The sequence below is a fragment of the Rhizomucor pusillus genome, assembly GCF_041956525.1.
Source record: "Rhizomucor pusillus strain CBS 183.67 unplaced genomic scaffold VTP01scaffold_1, whole genome shotgun sequence".
NCBI lineage: Eukaryota > Fungi > Mucoromycota > Mucoromycetes > Mucorales > Lichtheimiaceae > Rhizomucor > Rhizomucor pusillus.
Window position 1 is genome coordinate 1,248,205 of NW_027192143.1, and position 22,269 is coordinate 1,270,473.

At 45.7% G+C, this 22,269-nt stretch overlaps 10 protein-coding genes across 10 annotated transcripts; 4 read left to right on the forward strand and 6 right to left on the reverse strand.

The window, feature by feature from the left end:
- Window positions 1–35: 35 nt before the first annotated feature.
- On the forward strand, window positions 36–2,624 carry VTP01DRAFT_550 (uncharacterized protein; the record flags this gene model as incomplete). The annotated part of the gene is made up of 14 exons (XM_069384299.1): window positions 36–413; window positions 489–529; window positions 590–659; window positions 721–740; window positions 823–988; window positions 1,059–1,245; window positions 1,313–1,354; window positions 1,407–1,472; window positions 1,539–1,836; window positions 1,912–1,989; window positions 2,055–2,077; window positions 2,136–2,326; window positions 2,386–2,528; window positions 2,597–2,624. 14 exons carry the CDS (start codon window positions 36–38, stop codon window positions 2,622–2,624), a joined length of 1,731 nt encoding a protein of 576 aa, XP_069244970.1.
- Window positions 2,625–2,938: 314 nt separating this feature from the next.
- VTP01DRAFT_551 (uncharacterized protein) lies at window positions 2,939–5,532 on the reverse strand (the record flags this gene model as incomplete). The annotated part of the gene is made up of 11 exons (XM_069384310.1): window positions 2,939–3,282; window positions 3,340–3,541; window positions 3,607–3,800; window positions 3,870–3,999; window positions 4,065–4,387; window positions 4,443–4,594; window positions 4,657–4,731; window positions 4,794–4,948; window positions 5,007–5,116; window positions 5,181–5,381; window positions 5,451–5,532. 11 exons carry the CDS (start codon window positions 5,530–5,532, stop codon window positions 2,939–2,941), a joined length of 1,968 nt encoding a protein of 655 aa, XP_069244971.1.
- A 1,151-nt stretch (window positions 5,533–6,683) lies between these two features.
- On the forward strand, window positions 6,684–8,090 carry VTP01DRAFT_552 (uncharacterized protein; the record flags this gene model as incomplete). The annotated part of the gene is made up of 6 exons (XM_069384321.1): window positions 6,684–6,747; window positions 6,811–6,927; window positions 7,000–7,057; window positions 7,119–7,433; window positions 7,513–7,922; window positions 7,984–8,090. The coding sequence occupies 6 exons, from the start codon at window positions 6,684–6,686 to the stop codon at window positions 8,088–8,090; spliced, it is 1,071 nt and encodes a 356-aa protein (XP_069244972.1).
- A 154-nt stretch (window positions 8,091–8,244) lies between these two features.
- On the reverse strand, window positions 8,245–10,201 carry VTP01DRAFT_553 (uncharacterized protein; the record flags this gene model as incomplete). The annotated part of the gene is made up of 7 exons (XM_069384332.1): window positions 8,245–8,337; window positions 8,402–8,622; window positions 8,692–8,991; window positions 9,058–9,139; window positions 9,199–9,381; window positions 9,475–9,984; window positions 10,064–10,201. The coding sequence occupies 7 exons, from the start codon at window positions 10,199–10,201 to the stop codon at window positions 8,245–8,247; spliced, it is 1,527 nt and encodes a 508-aa protein (XP_069244973.1).
- A 176-nt stretch (window positions 10,202–10,377) lies between these two features.
- Window positions 10,378–11,898, reverse strand: VTP01DRAFT_554 (uncharacterized protein; the record flags this gene model as incomplete). The annotated part of the gene is made up of 4 exons (XM_069384343.1): window positions 10,378–10,619; window positions 10,681–10,752; window positions 10,822–11,553; window positions 11,619–11,898. The coding sequence occupies 4 exons, from the start codon at window positions 11,896–11,898 to the stop codon at window positions 10,378–10,380; spliced, it is 1,326 nt and encodes a 441-aa protein (XP_069244974.1).
- A 406-nt stretch (window positions 11,899–12,304) lies between these two features.
- On the forward strand, window positions 12,305–12,556 carry VTP01DRAFT_555 (uncharacterized protein; the record flags this gene model as incomplete). Its single annotated transcript, XM_069384354.1, has 1 exon — window positions 12,305–12,556. One exon carries the CDS (start codon window positions 12,305–12,307, stop codon window positions 12,554–12,556), a length of 252 nt encoding a protein of 83 aa, XP_069244975.1.
- Window positions 12,557–15,519: 2,963 nt separating this feature from the next.
- Window positions 15,520–16,643, forward strand: VTP01DRAFT_556 (uncharacterized protein; the record flags this gene model as incomplete). The annotated part of the gene is made up of 4 exons (XM_069384365.1): window positions 15,520–15,667; window positions 15,737–16,048; window positions 16,113–16,186; window positions 16,269–16,643. The coding sequence occupies 4 exons, from the start codon at window positions 15,520–15,522 to the stop codon at window positions 16,641–16,643; spliced, it is 909 nt and encodes a 302-aa protein (XP_069244976.1).
- A 64-nt stretch (window positions 16,644–16,707) lies between these two features.
- Window positions 16,708–17,469, reverse strand: VTP01DRAFT_557 (uncharacterized protein; the record flags this gene model as incomplete). The annotated part of the gene is made up of 1 exon (XM_069384376.1): window positions 16,708–17,469. One exon carries the CDS (start codon window positions 17,467–17,469, stop codon window positions 16,708–16,710), a length of 762 nt encoding a protein of 253 aa, XP_069244977.1.
- A 222-nt stretch (window positions 17,470–17,691) lies between these two features.
- On the reverse strand, window positions 17,692–20,706 carry VTP01DRAFT_558 (uncharacterized protein; the record flags this gene model as incomplete). Its single annotated transcript, XM_069384387.1, has 7 exons — window positions 17,692–18,896; window positions 18,960–19,120; window positions 19,181–19,421; window positions 19,478–19,645; window positions 19,706–19,735; window positions 19,805–19,995; window positions 20,093–20,706. 7 exons carry the CDS (start codon window positions 20,704–20,706, stop codon window positions 17,692–17,694), a joined length of 2,610 nt encoding a protein of 869 aa, XP_069244978.1.
- An 838-nt stretch (window positions 20,707–21,544) lies between these two features.
- VTP01DRAFT_559 (uncharacterized protein) lies at window positions 21,545–21,853 on the reverse strand (the record flags this gene model as incomplete). The annotated part of the gene is made up of 1 exon (XM_069384398.1): window positions 21,545–21,853. The coding sequence occupies one exon, from the start codon at window positions 21,851–21,853 to the stop codon at window positions 21,545–21,547; it is 309 nt and encodes a 102-aa protein (XP_069244979.1).
- Between the last annotated feature and the right edge of the window lie 416 nt (window positions 21,854–22,269).

The following is a 22,269-nucleotide window of genomic DNA, read 5'->3' on the forward strand; positions in this document are numbered from 1 at the left end:
CTTTTACGAACCTTCGCCCACGTCCCTCTGCAGTAATGGCGTTGAACTTGTTGCGCGCGTCTGCCGTTCGCTCGGCTCGCTTAGGAGGAACTGTGCCTGTCAGAATCTCGCCTGCACGTTCCTATGCAACTGCCCACGTACAGCCCAAGCCGTCTAGCAACACTCCTTGGTTCATTGGTTCACTGATCGTCTTTGGTCCTTTGCTCTTCAAATTGACTTCTCCTCCACCGAAAAAGGCCAAGCCAGCTGTCGAGCACGTCGCTGAACCCAGTGCAGCCGCACCCGAGCAGCCTGCCACCGCAACTGCTGTTCCTGAGTCTCCCAAAATTCAGAAGCCTTACGTGCTTATTGGTGCAGGTACCGCTTCATTCGCTGCTGCCCAGGCTATCAAGGAAAAGGAGCCCAATGCCAATGTATGTTTGCTTTTGACGAAAATTTGAGTGGACATGGAAGGGGACCTATTAAAACTAATGAATGACGCCCCGCAGGTGATTATCATCGGTGATGAAGGCTACGCACCTTACATGAGGTAGATAGCAACTATATATTGTACTGTATAAACCAGAACTGACATGAATTTACTTGATAGACCGCCTTTGTCCAAGGAGCTTTGGTTCTCTGAGGACCCCAATGTTGCCAACACGCTGGTATTCAAGGACGTAAGTAGCAAAGGTTTTGATATATGGTCAAACGGCCAGTACTAACTAAACCGCAATGTAGTGGCAGGGTACCGGGCGCAAGTATGTTGATAGAATCAAGTCGATATAAATGTGCCTGTGATTAGAATCCTAATCTAATATGCTTTCTTACATTCGTTATCAGCACTATCTATCAGGACATTTCTGAATACGAGCTCATCACGGATGCCTCCGGCTCCGACTTGCAAACCTCCAAGATCAAGTTGCTTCTAAACAACAAGGTCGCCCGCCTCAATGTTGAGGACCACACTGTCACCTTGGCTGACGGCAGCGTCATTTATTACAACAAGGTATAGTTGTTAGCGGTAACTTTCACAACATAGCATCGCGACTAGAACAAGAGTCTATATTATATATTAGGTCTTGCTTGCAACTGGTGGCGAGCCCAAGTTGCTTCCTCAAGCTGCTAATGTTGCAAACGTATCCACCTATCGAACTATCGAGGACTTTAAGAAACTTGACAAGATCGCCAAGAATGGTGCCCACATTGCCGTAGTCGGTGGCGGTTTCTTGGGATCCGAGTTGGCTGTTGCTCTCGCTAAGCGAGGTAAAGGATGAAAATTTCTTTATCCCAGTGTAGGCGCCTTCAAATACTGACTGAAAATGACTGATAGCCGAAAAGGAGAACATCAAGGTCACTCAGGTGTTCCCCGAAGGTGAGCGTCATGCACACTATTATTTGATAGCGATGTCCTCACCATCTGATAGAGGGCAACATGGCCAACGTATTCCCCTCATACCTTACAAAGTGGACCACTTCCCGCGTAAAGAAGCGTAAGGATTTTGAAAGGTCATGACAGTCACGATAAGGCTGTTGATCGTAAACTATTTCTTTACTAGTTGGCGTTGATGTCAAGACCAACAGCAAGATCAAGTCGGTCACCGCTGGTGAGGACAACAAGGTCATCTTGGCTTTGGATAATGACGAAACACTCCCTGTCGACCACGTCATCGTTGCTATTGGTATCGAACCTCGCGTCGATCTTGCAAGAGAAGCAGGCTTGGAGATTGATGAGAAGCGTGCCGGCGTTGTTGTCAATGCCGAATTGGAAGCCCGCACAGACGTCTTCGCTGCTGGTGACATGGTATCCTTCCATGACGTACAGCTCGGCCGTCGTCGCATCGAACACCACGACCAGTAAGTCCAAGAGTTATGTTCCAGTTGAAGTAGTATTGCACACGCATATTCAATCTTGCTGCTATCATTATTCAGCGCTGTATTGAGCGGTCGTCATGCTGGCGAGAACATGGTTGGCGCCGCCAAACCATACAAGCATCAGTCCATGTTCTGGTAAGTACTGTTGAGCACTGGGAATCAAGGAAGCAGTAGCAGTGTATTGATACTCTAATTACTAGGTCCGATCTTGGTCCTGAAATCGGTAACTTATAAGCATGAACTTGCAAAGTGAAAGGGTTCCTAGTAACAATATCGTGTAGGTTACGAAGCCATTGGTCTTGTAGACTCTCAATTGTCTACTGTCAGTGTGTGGGCCAAGGCCACTGCTCAGGACACTCCTGCTGCTAGCGCAGGCGCTGAAGCAGAGAGCCCTCGTGCTGCCCCTGGCGCTTCCACCACCGGCGAGGTTGCAAAGGCAGTTGCTGCCAAGGCACCTTTCCAGGACGAAAAGGTAAAAAAAGGAATGCTAAAATCGATCGTTTATATCCAAACTCACCTCCGCGTGTAAAGTTTGGCAAGGGTCTCGTTTTCTATGTCCGTGACAAGAAGATTGTCGGTCTCTTGCTTTTCAACGTTTTCGGCAAGGTCCAAGAAGCACGTAGCATCATCGATGCAGGCTACACCTCTGACAAGATTGACAGCCTGTTGAAACGGTAAGCATTGCACGCTTTACGAATATCCATCGATCTCAAAAAAAGCTCATCGCTTCATTTTCGCATAGCTTTGATTTGCACGACGACTCTCACTAAGTTAGAGAAAAAGCAAAAAGGCACATCTTTGTACAAAAATACAACGCTTTGACTTGCACCGAGCATCTCTATTAGTTTTTTTCTGAACTTTTGTATGCTCTGTAGCCAAATTGGAACGGGAACGTTATCTATAGTACAAAACGGGTGATAAGCATATGGGATATTTAAGAAAAGAGGAGAGTGCATGTATTGTGTGCTTGTGTATGGCGTGTGCGTATGTATTGTGTATACGTGCGCATTTGTATACGTGTGTATATTGGGTTGAAAAAGGATAATATCAGTTGGTGTCGTTGCTTTTACATGTCCGTTTCTTGTTATTGAATGCAACATTGACAACCCACAGGGCGAATATTGCGTGCTTTTCCAGCGATAGACTTGGGACTGGAATGCAGAGGCTCGACGGTGTTGGGAGATAAGACGAAGGGACAGCTAGCCATGCCTTCCTCGTAATCGTTGCTGTCGTTGCGGTCACTATTTTCGACACGATGGCTCTCCTCCTCGTCATCCACGTAGGGCTGTTGGCAGTTGACAAATCGGGCGGCCTGCTTGGCTGGTACAGGTACGCATTTTGCACCCTCGCCTCCTGTTTCTCTTCTTGATTTCTGATCTTCCCAAATCTTAATGTTTTCTTGGATAAAATCCATACAGAATTGCATTTCTGCAGCAAATTATTTAGCGGCATGCATTGTGATGACCAAGTACACCGATAACGTACCTGGAAGTACTTTGCCAATAGCAACGAAAAGCTTGACGGCTACTTTTCTCTTGAATGTCAATTGGAACTCATCGAGGCATATTTTGCCTCGTTCATTGATGGGCATAACGTCCAGATCGAGTTCTTTCTCCAAATCGCCTTGGCGTGCAAACTCCTCTGCAAGGATCTCGGCCCAGCGTTTAGCAACCGGGAAAGGACGTGCCTATCAAAAAATATTGCCCTCAGTTGCTATTTGAATGGACCAATTGCAATCAAGCGCTAACTTACGCAGTTGCTTATATCAGCGCACTTTATTATGGCTCCACAAATCAAGAACCGTTCGTGGCTGCGCGTGACCTCGTCGTTAAAGTCAATGTCGTGCCGATGTAAACGATTGGATTGATCTATCAGTTGCTGCACGTATTCATCATGCATTCCCATATCCGTTGCCAGGATGCTGTTGATGATCAGTTTTCGGAAAGCTGATTAAAACGAAATATGCATGAGGATATGGCTTGATTGATTTACGCTCATGAATCCGCTCCACTTACAAGCATGTTTAACATCTGTCAGTTGCTTAAAGCAACTCTTGCTTAGCAGATGGAAAAAGGCCATGGAATGATAGCTTTCCAAGACAGATCGGTCATTGTAAAGGATTGCCAACGGGGTGCCTGAATTGATCTAAGGTGTAACTCATGTTTAGACCATATGACCGCGTTGATTGTGACAGACAAGTATGCAGCTACCATAAACATATTTGTCACACCCGGATGTCCAACGTCATGACCGATGCATGCCATCATGAGCGCCAGGATATCAATGGGTCGAAGGAGTTCTTTCATTTCGCTTTGCGCTACATCGTCCGATGATGAGTAGCAAGCGTAACCTGTACCGCCACGGGTGGCAGAAAACGCAGCGTGTACTCCAGGATCCAATGGGGTAATCAGGCCCATCTTGCATAAAAAGTAGTAAGTTGATTGCAATACATCAACGGCATGTCGAAAGTTGTGATATGGATTATTGTTGTGATATGAATTGAAAATGTCAAGCACGAACGCATGCAGATCATCTGATTTCTCCCAAACTTAGCATAATTGTCCAACGTAGACCCCACGTGGCTTTACCTTTGGGAACACGAAAACTTTCCAGATCAGGATGGCTCAGAATTTGTTCAAAGATCATGCAAACACACTGAGCTAACTCGTTTTCATCCATTTCGATCGGTAAAAAGTCCCAGCTACATATGCGTGATTTCAAGTACTTGATCCTGTCACTACTAAGAATAATGGTCAATGCAAATCTTCTTTGAGTGACATTTCGTGCATGTGATGCTCATGCCTGGTCAAGTCATGCAGTATAGACGGCTCTACCGTGGGCTTAGGTGCCAAGTAATTGAAAACTGTATCTTGCAGCCTGTAGAACCAGTCGTTTCAGTCCACAATTTCGGATTTAGCATGTGGCAAGTTATGTGTTACCAAGTTTCTGTCATGAAAACTCCTTTGAGTTTATCTCTAAAGTCCTGCCAAACCCGCCCTTCAGGGGGAGGTGTTGAGCGACCAGGATCTGTATATGACCTTATTTGAGACCTCTTCATGGCTCTGACGTTCTGATGGCGGTATCTATATACATTCTGCAATGCAGTCGTTAAATGATTCTGGCTATCTTTAGTTTTTTATGTTTAAACTTGCCAAAAAGAGAGTTTTGATACTCTGTGCTCGCAGAGGTTTTAAAATGTAATCGGCCGCTCCATGTGATAGACAATCGAGCATAAAGTCAGGCCCATCATAGGTGGAAAAAACTAGCGTTTCTTAGAAAATAACTGCCAACAAAGGAGATAAAAAATTTTGGGGGTTATTGCTTACCGACGGGTACAGTGCTAAGGATTGCCTGATCTTCTATTTTCTCGCGTACTGTTTGCAGAAATTTGAGGCATTCTTTGAGTCTCAATTCCTGATTAATATTCCGGTTCATATTTTCAGCGTCGATTAAGAAGAGCTTCCATGAGTAGTTTTTGCTGTTCTCAAGATGCATTAGAGCGTCCGAGGTGCTTGACGCAGAGAAAACTAAATAGGGTTACAATGGGGCCTTTGAGTAACAATTTCCACAGGTGGGAATTGGCGACATCTAATTACCATCGCCGTAAGCTTCACTTAGCAGGTCTATCTCGTCCGGTGAGCCACCCAGGACAATAACTGAGCAGTGCCTTGGATTCATGGTCTGGATAAAAAATAAAAGAAGACGACGGAAAAAGATGTGTAAAGGAATGTTTTGTTGTATTCGGACAATAAAGTGTCGAGATCTTGAGAGAAGGGATGGAATGAGCACTGATTGCCACAGCAACGATTGCAAAGACGGGAAACACTCGCCGCGCACCTTCTTATGTAGAACTAGGTAACAGTGAAACAGAGAGAAAGGGAAAAACAAGGGAAGAAAGCGAAGGGTTATATAAGAAGCAAAAAATAAGGAAATGGCCGCCCCCACGCGAGCCAGCAAACAGGTGATCTTGACAAGCTCGCTTTCTCATTGGATCTGTTGCATAAGGCTACTCTGAAGTCAAGCTGATGCACCGATCGACGGGCCGATCTTATTTCACTTGTCTTTCTCGCACAAACGTCGCTATCTCAAAGTATTACACAAATATCCTGATAATTTCAATCCACACAACAGAATAAATCGATTCAAATGATTGTTTTTGCGAGGTTATTGCCATTTATATCTATACGGGCTGAACTCAATACCAATGTGACGTGGATGGATTGCAACCTAGCCTTTGCTCACTGATATGTCAACGTTTACAGCAAGAGCTTATTAGCTCTTGCTTACAATCGACTGCGATTGAAAGGCGCTGTAGCAGTATGCCTCGTGGAATAACGTTGGAAACAGAGGGATATCTTAGTAGAAGGAGAGCGTGTGCTTGGCTTGTGAGGTTGGGGGTGGAGAGAGATAGAAAGAAACGGAAGCAGAAAAAGAGATAAAGATTCATTATCTTGCAGAAGAATGTGAAAGTAGCGTGCGAAAGTACCCAGCGGCAAGGTCGTACTTGCGAAACCGGGGAGGTCGGATCAACAAAAGAGTATGATATGCCGAGCTGTTAGGTGCAGCTCCTCCATTTCACAAAATGGGTCCGTGCCACAGGGGATGGATCCAAGATGCTCCAAAGTGACGCAGCACCACCCCCACATGAAAAGGAAACTGGGGAAGGCCCGAACACTCGGCGTCAGGTGCCGACGTCAAGAAGTACCCAAGGTATATTCAAGTCCTGTCGGAGCTCCGCGAATACTGATTGTAGCATGCCCGCTAAATATAAAAGAAGGCAATGGGTGTCCGATAAGCTCAGTACACAAACACCTGCTCTTTTTTCCCCGATGGCCACCTACAAGCGCATTGAATATGAACAACTCGCCTCCTCCCCTCTCGCCAAGTTGACTGGTAGGTTTTTTCAGCAGGCGTGAGACAACTGCGTGAACATATGCACTTACAAGCAGTGTATAGATATTGCCAGCTCTGCTCTTGGCAGCTCCATCGTCGCTGTGACTGATGAGTTCTTTGCACCTGCTATCAACATGATCAACCCTGCTCCTCCGATCCATGCTCCTGGCAAGTTCGTTGGCAAGTATCGTCAAAGGAAAACAAAATGTGTATAATGTACGTAGGTCCTAACAAGATCGTATGTGCATTTAGATACCGGTGCCTGGATGGACGGCTGGGAAACCAAGCGTCACAACCCTAACTATGACTGGTATGCAAAGATAATGCAAGCAGCAAGAGTATGCAATAGTAATGCTTGCGTTGTTTTCTAGGTGCATTATCAAGCTTGGTTTCGCAGGCTCGATCCGCGGTTTCGATATCGACACCAGCTACTTCACCGGCAACCAAGCTCCCGCTGCTTCCGTCGAAGGTGCTTTCTGCCCTGAAGGCGATGTGCAAGCCAAGGACGTGCAATGGACCGAGATCTTGCCCAAGGTCGACCTGCCTCCTTCGTGCCACAATGTGTTCGTTCTCGAAAAGGAAACTCAGATGTTCACACATGTGCGCATTAACAATATCCCTGACGGTGGCATTGCTCGCTTCCGTGTCTACGGTAACATCCACCCTATTTGGCCCAACGATAAGTCGTGAGTATACTAAACAACATCGTCCCAAAAATTATATTATTTCACTCTGACTGACTGACGGACGGGAACAAAACAATAGAGAAGTCGTCGATCTGGCTTTCGCAGGCAATGGCGGTCGTGCCGTCTATACCAGCAACGAGCACTACACTCCCGGCAGCAACATTCTTCTTCCTGGACGCGGAAAGCACATGGGTGATGGCTGGGAAACCAAGCGATCTCGCACTCCCGGCCACAGCGACCATGTCCTTATCAAGCTTGGAGACAAGGGCCATCTTTTGAAGGCCGAGGTCGATACTTCCCACTACAAGGGTAACTATCCTAACCGTATCAAGTTGGAGGCTACTACAAGCGATGCCGAGGTCCCTGGCGACGACGCCCAGTGGACCACTTTGATTGAACCCTGCCCGGTCGGTCCTCACGGTCTCTTCTACTTTGACCTTCCTCACACCGATAAGGTCTTCAGCCACGCCAAGATTACCATCATCCCTGGTAAGCCTCAGAACTAGACTCGATGGCTGTTTGCAGCTATACTGACCTTTCACTCGCTTAGATGGTGGTTTGAAGCGCCTTCGCTTGTATGGTATCCGTGAAGGTGGCCAGATACCTCCTCTTCCTATTTCCGTCGCTGTTCCTCCTGAGCCCGTCAACGGTTTTTAAGCTTACTGAATGTGGGTTGTCTACCGATGTAAGAAAAAAGAATTCACTAATAACACTAGCTATTAGCATAGCCATGTAAAAAAAACGCTTTACTTCTTCATTATATCCACACGTGAATAAAAGCAAACATTGTATACTAGAGTTGAATACAAATCTACAGGATATGGTAATACTTCATCAATAAAGAGGATAGTATGCAAAAGATAAGGATTGAAACGGTAATGCTCATAAACCATGTCAGGTCGTCCTGCAAACAAAGACAGGCGTGATTCAGCTTCTCCGAGTGATTTTAACTGGATAGTTGAGCTTACCTGATGTTGACCTGGTACCAGCACGTTCATGCCCCACAAACCTGTCACGAGATTCATGGGTACTAGAACGCTACCAAGCGCTGTCAGCTTTGATAGGACGTCGTTCATTTCATTGTTTGTCTGCGTCATTTCGATGGATATCTGAGCTAGATAATTCGAGTGGGAACGAGACGATATCTTTTCATAGTGGTTTAAAGCTTGCAGCATCGTCAGGATGTGATCTATAAGGAAAAAAATAATGAGCAATGATATGAAAGAATGGTTTGATGAAACGAGGTGTATATACATACCCTGGACGTCGCCCAGATAAAGAGATACTTCGTTGCTAAGTGCTGGTCGAGTATCTCCTTCGGGTTTCGTTTCACCCCGTTTCACGAGCGTCTTGACAACGTCCACTTTGCCCACGAGTAAACGTAACAGACTCATCATCCGTTTTCGACAGTACCCGATTCTTCTCAGCATATCCGACTGCTCAGACTCTTTCAAAATCAGGACTAATTCGTCGATGGAATCAACCTCAAACTCGATTTCTCGAATAAGCGGTGCAAACGAATCTGTAATATCGTCCAAGATTGCGTAGCAAATCCAATCTTTGGGAGGATATTACAGTTAGCGTCGCCAGACATTTTACAGTCTCTAGTCCAGCAAATACATACCAGGCGTCACATGGATATAATCTTTGACTTGCTTGATACGTTTACGAACGTTGTGTGGGTGTGGCATGGGTCGAAAATGGAACTGTCGAAAGATTAGTATCATAATAAACGCCGTGTATAAGGTGGTTTCTAGCATCTTACCGACAAGACACCTTCGCGCAAAACGATAATGTAGATGGCTAGCGGCTGCAGATAATTAACGGACGATCGGTCCTGCTCAAAACTGCGGAAACAAATAAAGTAGTAGTTCTTGAAAACTTCACATTTCTCACTTTGCTCTTCCATGCTGATATCTTCGCTTGTCAGCGGATGTATCCGGAAAGCCTACATACGTATAGACAGAGGAAGACGACATACCCAGCAGTTGTAAGTAACTTCGTCACAATGTTGGATGAAAAAATAATATTATCTCCATACCGTACTGAGCATTCTCATTTCAGCCTCGGTGGGAGACTCAATATCGAGCCAGAAGTTTCCCTTTTTCATCAAACCACCCAGAGCCTTGTTATTGCTTCGTATATCAGCAAAAGAACTACCGTGGATGGAAGTGGGCTCTACGACAGAATAGAGTGTGATCCGTCGCTTTGCAGTCATTGGGTGCTGCTCTAAATGTTTTATGCGATCACCGTAGAAGCTGTACCGGTGGCCAGTTGATGACTGTCTGAATTGGGTCCCCAGCTCCCCTTGCTTGATAGCAACGTCTAGAGAGTCGTAATCGATACCGTCTCGGTATGAATCTGTCGTAGGCGTCGGGAAACACACATCCTCTTCAACTGAGGATTCGCTTGAATTATCCGCGGTTGTATCGTCCACATCAGAGTATGGTTGTACGTTGGTATCACCGCCTTCACTGTCGCCATCGCCGTTGTCAATGTCAATCAGTTGCCCATCGCGTGGCATTTCCGTTGGCGATTCTGAGAAGCTGGCCTACAGTTCAAAGAAAGCGAGAATGACTCCTTGTCAGTAAAGCTGGTATGTATCGTAGAATTTCAATAAGTTTTATTACTTGTTCTGCATACTCTGGGACTTGCGGCAAGCGCTGATATCCAGGCGGCTGAGCAGGTTCCCAAGGAGCAAGCGTACAACGGCTTGGTAATGATTTGCGAGCGGTGGTATCCCTCTTGTTGCTGTTTCGTCCCTGCATAACGTGGGATTAAAGAAGTACACTCGCATGAAAAATGTCAGACGCGCGAGTGACATGAATGGTCTGTGCACTGTTGATTTTGTCACGAAGCAAACCCCTGCCCATATCCAATCATTCTCTGGTTGCAAAGTGAACATGTTTATTATTAAATCGATATATCAGGAAAGAAAAGAAAGCTAGCAGTAAGTGTTCGTATAGAGAACTTCGGAGCGTTTGAAGCCATTGAATTGCGAGGCGGCACAGATAGTATACGCGCCCATGTTTTCCCAATAAAGCCAATCGCCGTCTTCCAACAGAGGCAATCGGATTTCCTTTGCCAAACAATCAATGGAATCACATGTAGGGCCCCAGACACTGCAGCCGAAATGAGCCTCGTCGACTTTCTCGCCATACAAAAATGATCCGTTCTTGGACAAGACTACGTTCGAAAATCGAATCAATAAAAGCCATTCCAAAAAGACTCTGATCAAAATACATACCTTTGGGATACACAACTTGATGGTCAAACAAGATGCAATTGAAAGATCCATACATGCCATCATTGACATAGTCTATAAAGAAACCGAAACTATATGTCAACATCTCGTTTCATGCAGCAGAAAATGGAGGGTGTAACTTACACATGTATTTTGGTTCGGATCCCTCATTGTCCTCGGGGTCGGGCATCACAGTGCGACGACCCACCACACTGGTGCAGATAGTAAAGGCAGAGGCAACGTAGTAACGTCCAGGCTCGGCAATGACGCGAACTTCTGGCGGGAAGAGAGCATCCACAGCAGGACGGAGAACAGCAGCCACTTTTTCAAACGTAATGCCATCTTGCACATCCGCACCAGGGAAACCTCCACCGACATCCAAGAGGGAAAACTTGAAGCCCAAGGCTTCACCGATATCAAAGGCCTTGCGAGCGCGCAACACGGCGTCAGAGAAAGCGTGTTCGTCAAGGCAACCGCTTCCAACATGGAAACTGACGCCAATAACGTTCAATTCGAGATCCTTGGCAGTTTGCAAGAGAGATTCAACGGTGTGCATCGGAGCACCAAACTTGAGGCCAAGCTGGCAAAGAGACTTTGAGTCATCAGTCAGGATGCGGAGCACGAGTTCTGCATCAGGATAGAGTCTCTTAATCTTGTGCAATTCCTCCGCATTGTCAAACGTCATCTTCGCAACGCGTTGCTGACGAGAGAAACGTACAAAAGACGCTTGCTTGCAAGGATTGGCATAGATGATACGACTGGGATCCACACCCAAGTTGAGCACTTGTTGGATTTCGGATTTGCTTGCACAATCAAATCCCAAGCCGAGCGATGCAAGAAGCTCGACGACCAGGGGATCAGGATTGGACTTGACCGCTATCGATGAGCAAGCGTATATTAGACAAAATATCAACGAAGAGTGTCTAATCTTTACGACTTACCAAAGAAAGGTTCAATGCGCGGCAATTGCGACTTCCAACGAAGATGCTGGCGATAGACTTCACCCAAGTCACAGACAAAGAAAGCATTTTCTTGATCAGATTCCCACTTGAGGGAAGAGTACAATTCGAGTTTTTGCTTGATGACGTTCTTGATGGATGTGTTGTTGATGACTGGACGATCCGTCACAGTGGAAGATGGAAACTTGGAGAGCTTCAACGGCAAAGGCATGTTGTCGCCGGTTTGGTGGTTCAAGACGAGAGATTCGAGTTCGGTGTGCATCGTAAACAATTGAGTGTGGTAGGCGAGAAAACGACGAAGGCTGCAAGTGCCCGAGAGTGGTCAATAATTAATGGAGAGTACAAGTGAGTCTATAGGCAGAAAACAAGAGATATATAGGCAACTCAGGCAAGCCAAGGAGGGAAGCCCCGCCGGTTGAATAAGCTAGCTACGAGTTTGGTTTCTGAAGTCGTGATGGGCGACGCAACGGACGGAGGGGGTCCGCTGGAGAAGGGTGTTAAAGCTTGGGAAGAGAAAACGCTGTACTGGTGCTTGCTGGAAGTATACGAAAGAGGCCGTACTCCAGCAAATGGGTTAGATTAAGTAGAAAAGAGAGGGAAAGCGCAGATTCTGCGGGTAGCCTTGAAGAGAAGAGAAAAAAAAAGGTGCAAAAAGCCCTTGCGGATTGATGACGGAACGAGAAAAAATTTTGTCTATTTCGCTCACTACACGTGACTATCCCGACGACGAGCAACATTTTCCGCCCAGTCCATCGCCTAAAACGACGCATGGACGCTTCCGGGTTATCGATTATCAGATACGATACCGCAACATCAAAACACGCCTCAAATCGCGCATCCCAAACAGATTCGGGTCCCCCTTCAAGCCAACCCTGTCCACTTCCGTTCGATGCTACTGCCACCTAGCTGCAGCATCCTGAAGACTGCCTCATGACAAAGTCTGGAACGCATGCGGCTTTTTTTATTTCTTTCCGCGGTGTTGCAGCGAGAGAATTGCCATGGGTCCACATAAAATACTATCTTCAGCAACTCGCGAATATCTCTCAGGTTTGCTGTTCGAAACTTTCTAACGTCCACGGAGTTAAATCGGTCGGATCTTTCTGCGAAGAGAAAAACACGCTAGTTTGTCATGAAGTCCATGGAAACGGAAAAATACACGTAACACGGAATCTGATCTCAGTAGCAGTGTTTTGAATGGGTGAAAAGTGAGCTTCAAACTTGACAAGGTTTGTCTCGCGTTTATGTTCGTACCATTTTAAAATCGGCAGTATATATTTAACCATCCAATCGTAATGTTCTCTCGCAAGATACAGGAACGCGTGATTTCCCTTCACACTTAGCAAGCAGTTTGCACTTTAATAATCTAATCTTTTATAAGACCTAGATACTCTCTTGAATATATCCTGGAACACACACGTTAACCCGATTTTAGACTCAAGTGTACAATAGAACGTTTTCTTCATCAGATGAAATACTTAGTATATAGCTTCCTAATCCAGACCAATCTGCGGATACAAAATCTTTGTTCGGATCTGAGGAAGACTTTAGTTCCCTTTTTCGTGCGATCGAGCATGAAACGCTTATTGCATTATCTGATTTCATTTCTACAATAACAGAGTTTTACACAATGGAATTAATTTAAAACTGCGTGTACAATCTTTCCAGAGATTGATTTCGTCGGTCAGTGGAAGTCGACGATTCCCAATTGTGGAAAATTACCACTTCTGCAAGCCATGGAGCCAAGGAACATCAGAGTGCCTCGATTGGTGCAAAGCAATTAGGTACCGAATTTCTACGGCTCAAAGACGGGCAAACAGTACATTTGAAAAAGATCGTAAGAGCAACTTGGAAGCGTATGTAAAACAAGTATTATCTATCCGTGGACCGTTAAGGACGAACATAACAAAGTTGCTTTAGTGTACATTGATGCGGATCCTTCCGCAAATTTGGAACAGCCGATGGAACTATTGCTTCAGAGATTTGATGGACTCAAGATTTCTAAGAGAAATGCTTATAATTTCGCGAGAACATTGTGTAATCTATTGCTTAAGAAGATCTGACTCCAGTTTGTGGATAGCAGCAGTAAATGCAAAATCCAAGGATCATATTTGTGTATCTTTTGTGAGGAATCCCGCTGCTCGCTAGATTACAGGCTCGGCCATGCTGTTCCTGGTAATCATCAAGCACTCTCCGGCCAAGCTTCGCAAAAAGTCGTGAAAAGGAACGTCAATTTGATGAGCGACGTGAAGTTCTCCTTTTCTACACGAGTAATCAGACCACGACAGGATACTTCTTGTATCCTCTGAAGACCTTCAGGGGATACGAAATGGCCCTGAATAAGAAGTTGTCAGTGATAGTATCTTCTAGGGGGTAGAGAATATCGTTATCAGATACGCAACTACCATACGTGAAGAGAGGAATCCAAAGACCGTCAAGTGCGGCTGATCTTTTCACATAGACCGTGGAAAATGAGAGCCTAAAAGGAGATGTGTAGTGTCGGCGATAAAAGAAGAGTGAATGCAAGAAGAAAAATGCCTTACACAACTTTGGCTGGCAGGCGGTAATCGACCTTTTGCGCAAGGTGAACATTATTCGTCCTTTGTTCTCTGCTAGTGGAAACCATCAAGGAGCTTTATAAAGCAAAAGGAAAGAATATAGGAAAGCACTGATGTAGAGGCAGACATTGTTACTGGCTGCAAGTTCAGAGAGCAAAGGATAAGCTCCGCGTTAATATGCAATGATGATGTCTGTTTCATGCCATTGCTATCAAGCAGACACGAAGATATGGCAGGTTCAAAGCTTCTCGATCTTGAAGGCAAGACAAGTAAACTACATATTATATTTGAGCTCTGTTAGTACTTTACATTGTTGGTCTTTCATACGTTTGAAGTGAGCAGGGAAATTCTGTCGACATTTTTGGCAATCAAACTCGGTATTCTATGTAGTAACGACGGTCATGTCAGACATGTTGATCCAGACAAGTAGTTCTTCGAGGAAAATCTTGGAAGAACGTTGTAATAAGATATGTTGACGCATATAAAGAGCTTGCAATGAATTTATTTTGCCCAGAGCATAGCATGGCAAATAAAAATGCAGTCATCGATCACATACAGATACGCAGCGACAGGATGCACGGATATTCGGACTGGCAGCAATGAGTTGTACCATTCAGATGCTTATCATAGGGTTTAAAACTGTGCTTAATAAGAGTCCGTATATTCTAATCACAATGTCCTATTACATTGTTTGAAAGATTCCTAACTTTGGATGACTGCAACTGCTTCTTCAGAGCGCGGATCGAACGACTTCCAGCCGGCCTACGATGGAAACCATCTTTTAGAACATCAAGGACTATCCTAATCACCATAATACGGAATATTTATTTATTTCCGTGATATTATCTCACTAGTATACTTTCTCTAGGAAACTTTAGTTAACGTCCTGTTTGGATACATCTTCGTGGTGTCAAGATGGAAAAGCAGTTTATCCGGCTGAGTTTCAGTTTCAGGCGGATTTCTGCAGGTTTTGTTCCTGAATGATGAAAAAGGGAAAAATTCAAGTGCACGGCGGAGGGATACTCGAAAAAGCAGTGCTAACAATTTGCAGTCCATACATAATGCATCATCAACTTGGGGAGCCTACAAACATGATTAAAAAGCACGTGAAAAAGACAGAGGTGTTCGAATGCAGATTAAAGACGTTAGAGTTCTGCTGTCAACGTGTTACGAAGACTGAAGGGAAAGGAAAAAAATGCTGTGAGTACTCCCGGACGGACCACTTTGACGCCCAGCACAAAATTCACAAATTTTTTGTGCGTGCTTCCTTCTCTCTTTCGCTTTCTTTTGCCTTGCAATCACCCGTTCCCCCAGCTCTTGCCCTTCGGATGTCAAACCTCAGTTTCAGCATCGATAGACCCTTTGGTGTCTATCTCTATGACTATTTTGACCAGCTGTACACTGCTGTAACCGGCCAATCCGCCTCAAAGTTCGCATTTGTTGAGGGGGTCACGCCGTTTTCAACAATATCCGAAGGTAGGCACTCTGTGCAATTGAATGGGTTCAGAAGTTTAGAAAATACTCATGTTTGTTACTTATGTCTAGTGGTCGTGAGCTGCATCACGTACCTTGTGGTCATCTTTGGCACTCAGTACTTGCTTCGCGATTCCCAACCATTGAAGCCTCAATTCCTTTTCCGTGTCCACAACTTTTTGTTGACGATCGTGTCTCTTGCACTTTTGCTTCTCCTTATTGAACAGCTTGTTCCTCAGTTGGCCCGCCACGGCCTCTACTGGACTATCTGTTCCAAGGACGCGTGGACTGAGAAGCACGAATTGTTGTACTACCTCAATTATCTCGTCAAGTACTGGGAATTGATTGATACTGTATTTTTGGTTGTCAAGAAGAAGAAGCTGGGTAAGAACGAGGGACTATCCACCTGTAATGATGGAAAACAGGTTTACTAACTAACGTGTATCAGAATTCTTACATGTCTTCCATCACAGCATGACTATGGTTTTGTGCTACACCCAGCTTGTTGGTAGAACTACTGTCGTAAGTATTGAGTCAAAGAGATATGTTGTCAGAGTACACAGAGAAAATCGCGATTAACGTTGAATTCACGTGATTTTAATAGTCATGGGTCCCCATCACTCTGAATTTGACTGTTCATGTCTTCATGTACTACTACTACTTCCGCACTGCTGGCGGCGCTCGCATCTGGTGGAAGAAGTATCTCACAACCATGCAGATCATCCAGTTCGTCATTGATCTTGTTGTGATCTACAGCTGCACCTACACCTTCTACGCCGACAAGTACGCTCCTCATCTTCCCAACTTTGGTACCTGCTACGGTGGCGAAGGCGCTGCTTGGTTCGGTTGCGCCATCCTTACCTCCTACCTCTTCCTATTCATCAACTTTTACCGCATAACTTACAAGGGCAAGAAGCAAGCCGCCGCCGCTGCTGCGTCAGCTGGCAAGCCTGTTCAACAAAAGAGCAAGAAAATTTAGAGCCTTTTTGCAGTTTTTTCTTTCTGTTTTCATATAAAGACGTAATGTACATTAATTTAATGATTTAAATATACAGTTTTTCTGCTCGTATGAAAGCGGCAATTTCTGGATCTACAATTGTATCCAGCTCTGCGCTGTCGCTTGCGTTTCTTGCGCGCGTACTCGATAACGTAGCTAAGCTGTCGTCAGAGAACTGAATGCGCTGAATAGCAGATTGGTACCGTTGAATGATCGAACTAGTCCAAAACTGGGCCATCACTTGGTCCGGATCGAAGCCAGGTCGGTCAGCACATACAAGTCGGCAAGATTGGAAAAACGGGTCGAGAGCCTGCTGTACAGGTACGTCGTAGTAACTTTGGTCTAAAAGCCGTGTGATCGTGTCATATCCAACGATAAAGTACAGCTCGGCAGGCTCCTGAATCCATTGCTGCAAACATTGCGCTTTATCAATAAAGCGACCATACTGAGTAACAGCAACGGCAGTGTTTGGTTGTTGCCGTGCAACAATCTCCATCATTTGGACGCGCTGCAAAACGGACGCACCAGATAATTGCTTGTCAACATTGCGCATCGCAAAGAGCAAGAGATGCCCGTTGAAGAAGTCAGGAGGGTATTGCTGAATGGCAGTGGTCAAGAGACCATGGTGGGCGCGTGTAGGTGGATTGAATGACGAATCGAGTACAAGTATACGATAGCATTCTTGGCCTGGTCTCTTCTTTGGCCACGCATTTGCGCCAGTGTAGGTGAGGAACAGGTCTCTCGTTTTATGCGAAGCGAGTTCTGCCGCAATTTGTTGCTGACGACTTCTAACAGCTGACAATGTCATTTTTTCTTTGTCTTGGGAATGATCAAAAAAGTGAAAAAAGAAAGAAACTGAACTTTAGAGGGAAAAAAAGGTATAGAAATAGAAATAATGAGGATTATATTTAATGTAAATGTGTGAGTGTGGAAGAATGTGTGCACAACGCGGTTTTATCATGAAAGTAAAGAGAAAAGTACAAAGATAGAGAGAACGGAATAAAACAAGGAGGGGCTTACTCTCTTGTTTCTACTGATTTAAACGCTGGTGCGATTGAGTATCGCTGACCGTGCTTGATACGCTTTGGCGGTGGTTGTTAAACATGTGCGAGAAACCGCCTGTCTGGCTTCGCTGAAGCTCGATATCCTTCTCGTTGCGGAATAATGGTCCACCTCCAGCGGTAGGAGACAACGGTGCTGTCTTGTTGGCAGCCTCGAGAGATCGGAAGATCTCGTCATCGACGTAGTAAGACTTGAACAGCATCTCCAGGATCTGCATACGTTCTTCAACGCGAGAAATACGTTGACCATCGGACTCATAGCCAAGGTCATTGACGTTGTTCATGCTGAAGCGAGGATGCAGTGGGTTGACAAGAGGAATTGAAGACTCCGTTGTCTTAAAGTTGCTCTGGAGACCACGCAGCAAAGATCGCTTCATATCACCAACCGACCAGCGGTGCACGACGCCCCAAGGAGATCGAGGACGGAAACCAAACATCCAGGCTTGAAGAGCGACAAGCAAACCAAAGATACCACCAACGAAACCGAGGGCGTTCAAAAGAGTGTACATCTTAACTTCGCGGTCGGTGAAGGTAGCAAACTCCTGAGGATAGATAGCAATGAAGCCGAGATCAGAGTGGCCGGCGGTGTAGTTGGGATTAGGTGCCTCCTGTCTAAAGTTGGTCTCGACTTCAGGAGTGGAATTGGTGATGGGTGCAAAACCGACATAGTTCCATCCGACGGATTGGAGATAGCGGTGATCGACCAGTTCGTAGCTCAAGGCGCTGTAGGTGAAGGGCTCGATAGTGTATACGTTGGTCGCTTGGATGTCGTTGCGTTCACCGTTCATCCAGTTTTGGACGTCAAAGTCGGACATGATAACGGGGACATCGTCGTTAATATTGTACACCTTAACGTTAGGATCCATCTCCTTAGGGTAGACGGAAACATGGACACGGCCGTAACTAACAGACTGATCACCAAATAAAGTGAACAACAAACGAGAGCCGTTGTTGGCACCAGATGTGGAAGTCATTTTGAAGTATTTATCGCTGCGGAACAAGAAGCAGTTGACTGCGCCGAGGTTGTCAGCAAACGTGGGCTGGAATATACTCATATTGAGCGTCTGGATATAATTGCTGCACGAATAGCCGGTGTCGGTTGTGCACACGACACCAGGGGTGCGAATATCGTTTGCAGGATACGATGGGAAACCGTCGAAGCAGAAACGAACGTCTAACACCAGATTTCGATAAGCTCATGTTCTAAAGGAGGTGGGCAGGATAATGCTTCGCTTACCGGGAACATCAACCTCCGCTGCAGCCTCTTCAATCCGTTGTGTAACATTAGGGCTGTTAATTGCCTGACGGATAACAAACACAAGGAACATGACGAAGATAAACAGCAGGAAGACCTGGCAGACGATGCGAGCAGTTTCAGCCCAGAGAGGTTCACCGGTACTGCGATCAATAATATGTGAGTAGCTGATATCCAAAAGCAAGACAGATAGCCGAGCTTACCGAGGCTTCCAAATATCATGGTGGATGCGAACAACGAGCCATCGAATGTAAGACTGGAAGCGCCAGAGAAGGAACAAGATAATGGCGAACAAGACAACTGCAGCAACAGTAACACCAGCAATCAGGCCAGCGGAAACACCAGAGCCGGAGCTCGAGTCATCAGAATCAAAAGACTGGAGCCAAGCAGAGTCACTGATGCTGAAAGTGTTGATATCATTGTAGTAAGTGTTGAGAGCCTCGCCTATTCTTGGAATTAATGAAAGTCATGACAACAATGCGGTTGATATGTTGACTTACCAAATGCAACGGTGACGTGAGAGCCATCCAAGAGACCAGCGACGGCGTAAGAGCGACGGGAAGGAGGAATGCCATCGGCGGTAGGTACACTCCAGGTCCAGGTATTAGTGTCCAAAATAGCGATAGCATTCAAATATTGGCGCGCACGCATAACGGCACCGTTGTCGCCTAAATAAGGAAAAGTCAATGTTTACAAACAACAGGCACAGTAAAAAAAGTCGCACGAACCTCCAAAAATAATAATTTTGTCGTCAGAAGCTACAAGAACAGACGGTTAGGGACATCTGCTGCATAGTATAACAATCACAGATAAGTTCAGATACATACTGACGACGGCGGAGTGAGATGATCGGGATGAAGGGAGCTGACCGTTGGCGGCAGAAACTGGTTGATCCTTCCAGGTCTTGGTGTTGGTATCGTAGACGGCAACAGTGCCCATAGAAGCCAAGCTGCTGGTAGCAGCACCATTTTCACCAGCCGACCAGACAACACCACCAATAACGACCAGTTTGCCATTGCTACATAATTTTGTTTTTCCGTCGGGGAGCACAAGGATTATGGGTCAATAAATTTTTCCTCGACACACGTGCGGTTATTTTAGGAAATGCATCATACCTCAAGAGAGAAGCAGTGTGTCCATAACGTGGCACGCCCGGGTTAGGCAGCGCGGTAAACTGCATAGTGCTAGTATCCAGAGCATAAAAGTCGGGATAGATCATGGAGCCGTTCAAGGCACCGCCGTAAATGTAGATGGTGCTGCTGTTATCGTACGTCGCACTGAACAACTGGCGGTTTTGAGGGACATTGCTCGCGGTCGTGTTGCTGTTTCCTTGCCAGGCGCTCCATTGGTGGGTCTGCATGTTGTACGAATACATCTGAAGAGGCAGAATTTGGTTGGCAGTAGTCTGGGAGGCACCACCCATCAGGAGGAAGGTTCCACCTGTGTTGGACACCATCGCCTGGCCGTAGATAACACCGGGAGGCGGGTTCGTCTGCGGAAGAACTTGCCAGGAATAGCCGGTTGATGTCTGCGTAAGCTGGTAAAGATCATTGGTATACGTGGTTGTTGCGTTTTCACCGCCGAACAAAATGAGAGAGTTGCCAGACTGAGCGTATGACATGCCGCCTTTGAAAGGCAAGGCATTCATAAGGTTGGGTACGTAGAAGTAAGCATGGCTGAGGGTGGCCGACCAGAGGCCAAGGAGGAGGAAGGCAAGTGATGTTTTCATGAGCTTCAAAGGGCGCTCAGAAATATAACGGAAATGAAGGGAATAGGTTCTTTAGGCCAAAGGTAGGGGGTTGAAAGAAGAGAGAAAGAGAGCCAAAAGGAAACAAGAAAGAAAGAAATTGAGAGGTCCAGGACCCGAACTGTTTAGATTGCTGGGAGGGAAGAAAACGAGTAAAAAAGAACAAGATTGCCTTGAGAAACACAAGGGAAAAAAATAGGAGATGAACCAAGTTGCAAAGAATCAAAGTGGAGATCGAATCGATAACAAGCTATCCTACGTTCTGATACAGTTCCTTCGAACAGACTTCTACGACAATATTATCTGAAGATTCTTCCTTGTACTTTTTTTTTTCTTCTCTGATTTCTCTTTGTTCTCCAGTGTCTGTGGCCAGTGGTTAGAGACGGATCAAGTTCTCGACCTGGCAACTCCTTCCAATGCCCCAATTTAGAACTTTGAGTTACCATGGTTTTGAGGGACCGACTGCACGCTCATTAAGGCTCTGCCAATAACATTGCTGCATTAAACGTAGGGCCCCGCCCTCCCCGAGATCGTCTTGCCTACCCAAAATATGAAATGTGTGTATTGAGACTTGTCCAACATTGAAAGCACAAAATGCTATATATTAAGCATAATATTGGAAGTGAAGACTTTGTTCACGAGAGCAAGTCCATTTGGTCTCCGAAGCAATCGCGTCTATCTCGTAACTAAGAATATCACGTCGCCAAGAACAGCAGTGATACAGCCCGTTGGTGATAGACGTTCGGACGGTCGGGAGTATCACGTTTGGCACACATACGCACACACAGAAGGAAAATTTTATTCGAAATTAGTGTGATCTTTAAATGTCACGCCTCCATCTCTCGATGGGAGTTCCGCTGTTATCCTGCGCTTGGCCCTTGCCATAGCTATCTGCTTTCATCGGATCTCCTCTGAAATCGTTCAGGTCTCCGCCTCGTTGAGGTTCGCTAATGTCGGAATTGCCGTAACTGGCGTTCAGTGTCTCGAACTGGTGCTCTTGACCACCAAGGTTTCGGGGCATATCCGAGCGTCCTTGTCTGTCAGCCGAAGTGTCTGGCTGCTCAAATTGACTGACATCGAAATCGGTTCTTTCTTCATATTGTTCAGACGGAGCAATGCTTGTGCCCATGGAGTAAGTTGGGGGCTGGCGCGATGAGCGTTGCGTGTTGGATCTTTGGTTTCCTTGCATTTTTACGAATATCCAGAAAACGGCACATAAGCCCCTTAACTCTTTTATAATCCGAAGTGCAGGGGTAACGTATCCGTTACGTCTAAAGTACGGTGCGTCTTCACGATGATATCAGCCTTGGTATAGCCTGAAACACCATTGTTCCATGCAGAACAGCTACATTTGGGACTCTCCTTGAAGTGCTAAAGGGATGAATCGTGTATCTAGCAAAATATGTGATTTTTAGCATGATTCATATCCGTTATTTACTAAAGATATATCTCGATCCTTGCCCGCTTGACCCCTGTTGGCTCCGTGAATAGATACGTGCTGCATACACCCTTTATCCAGGGATCAAGAGCCCAATGCAAATACAG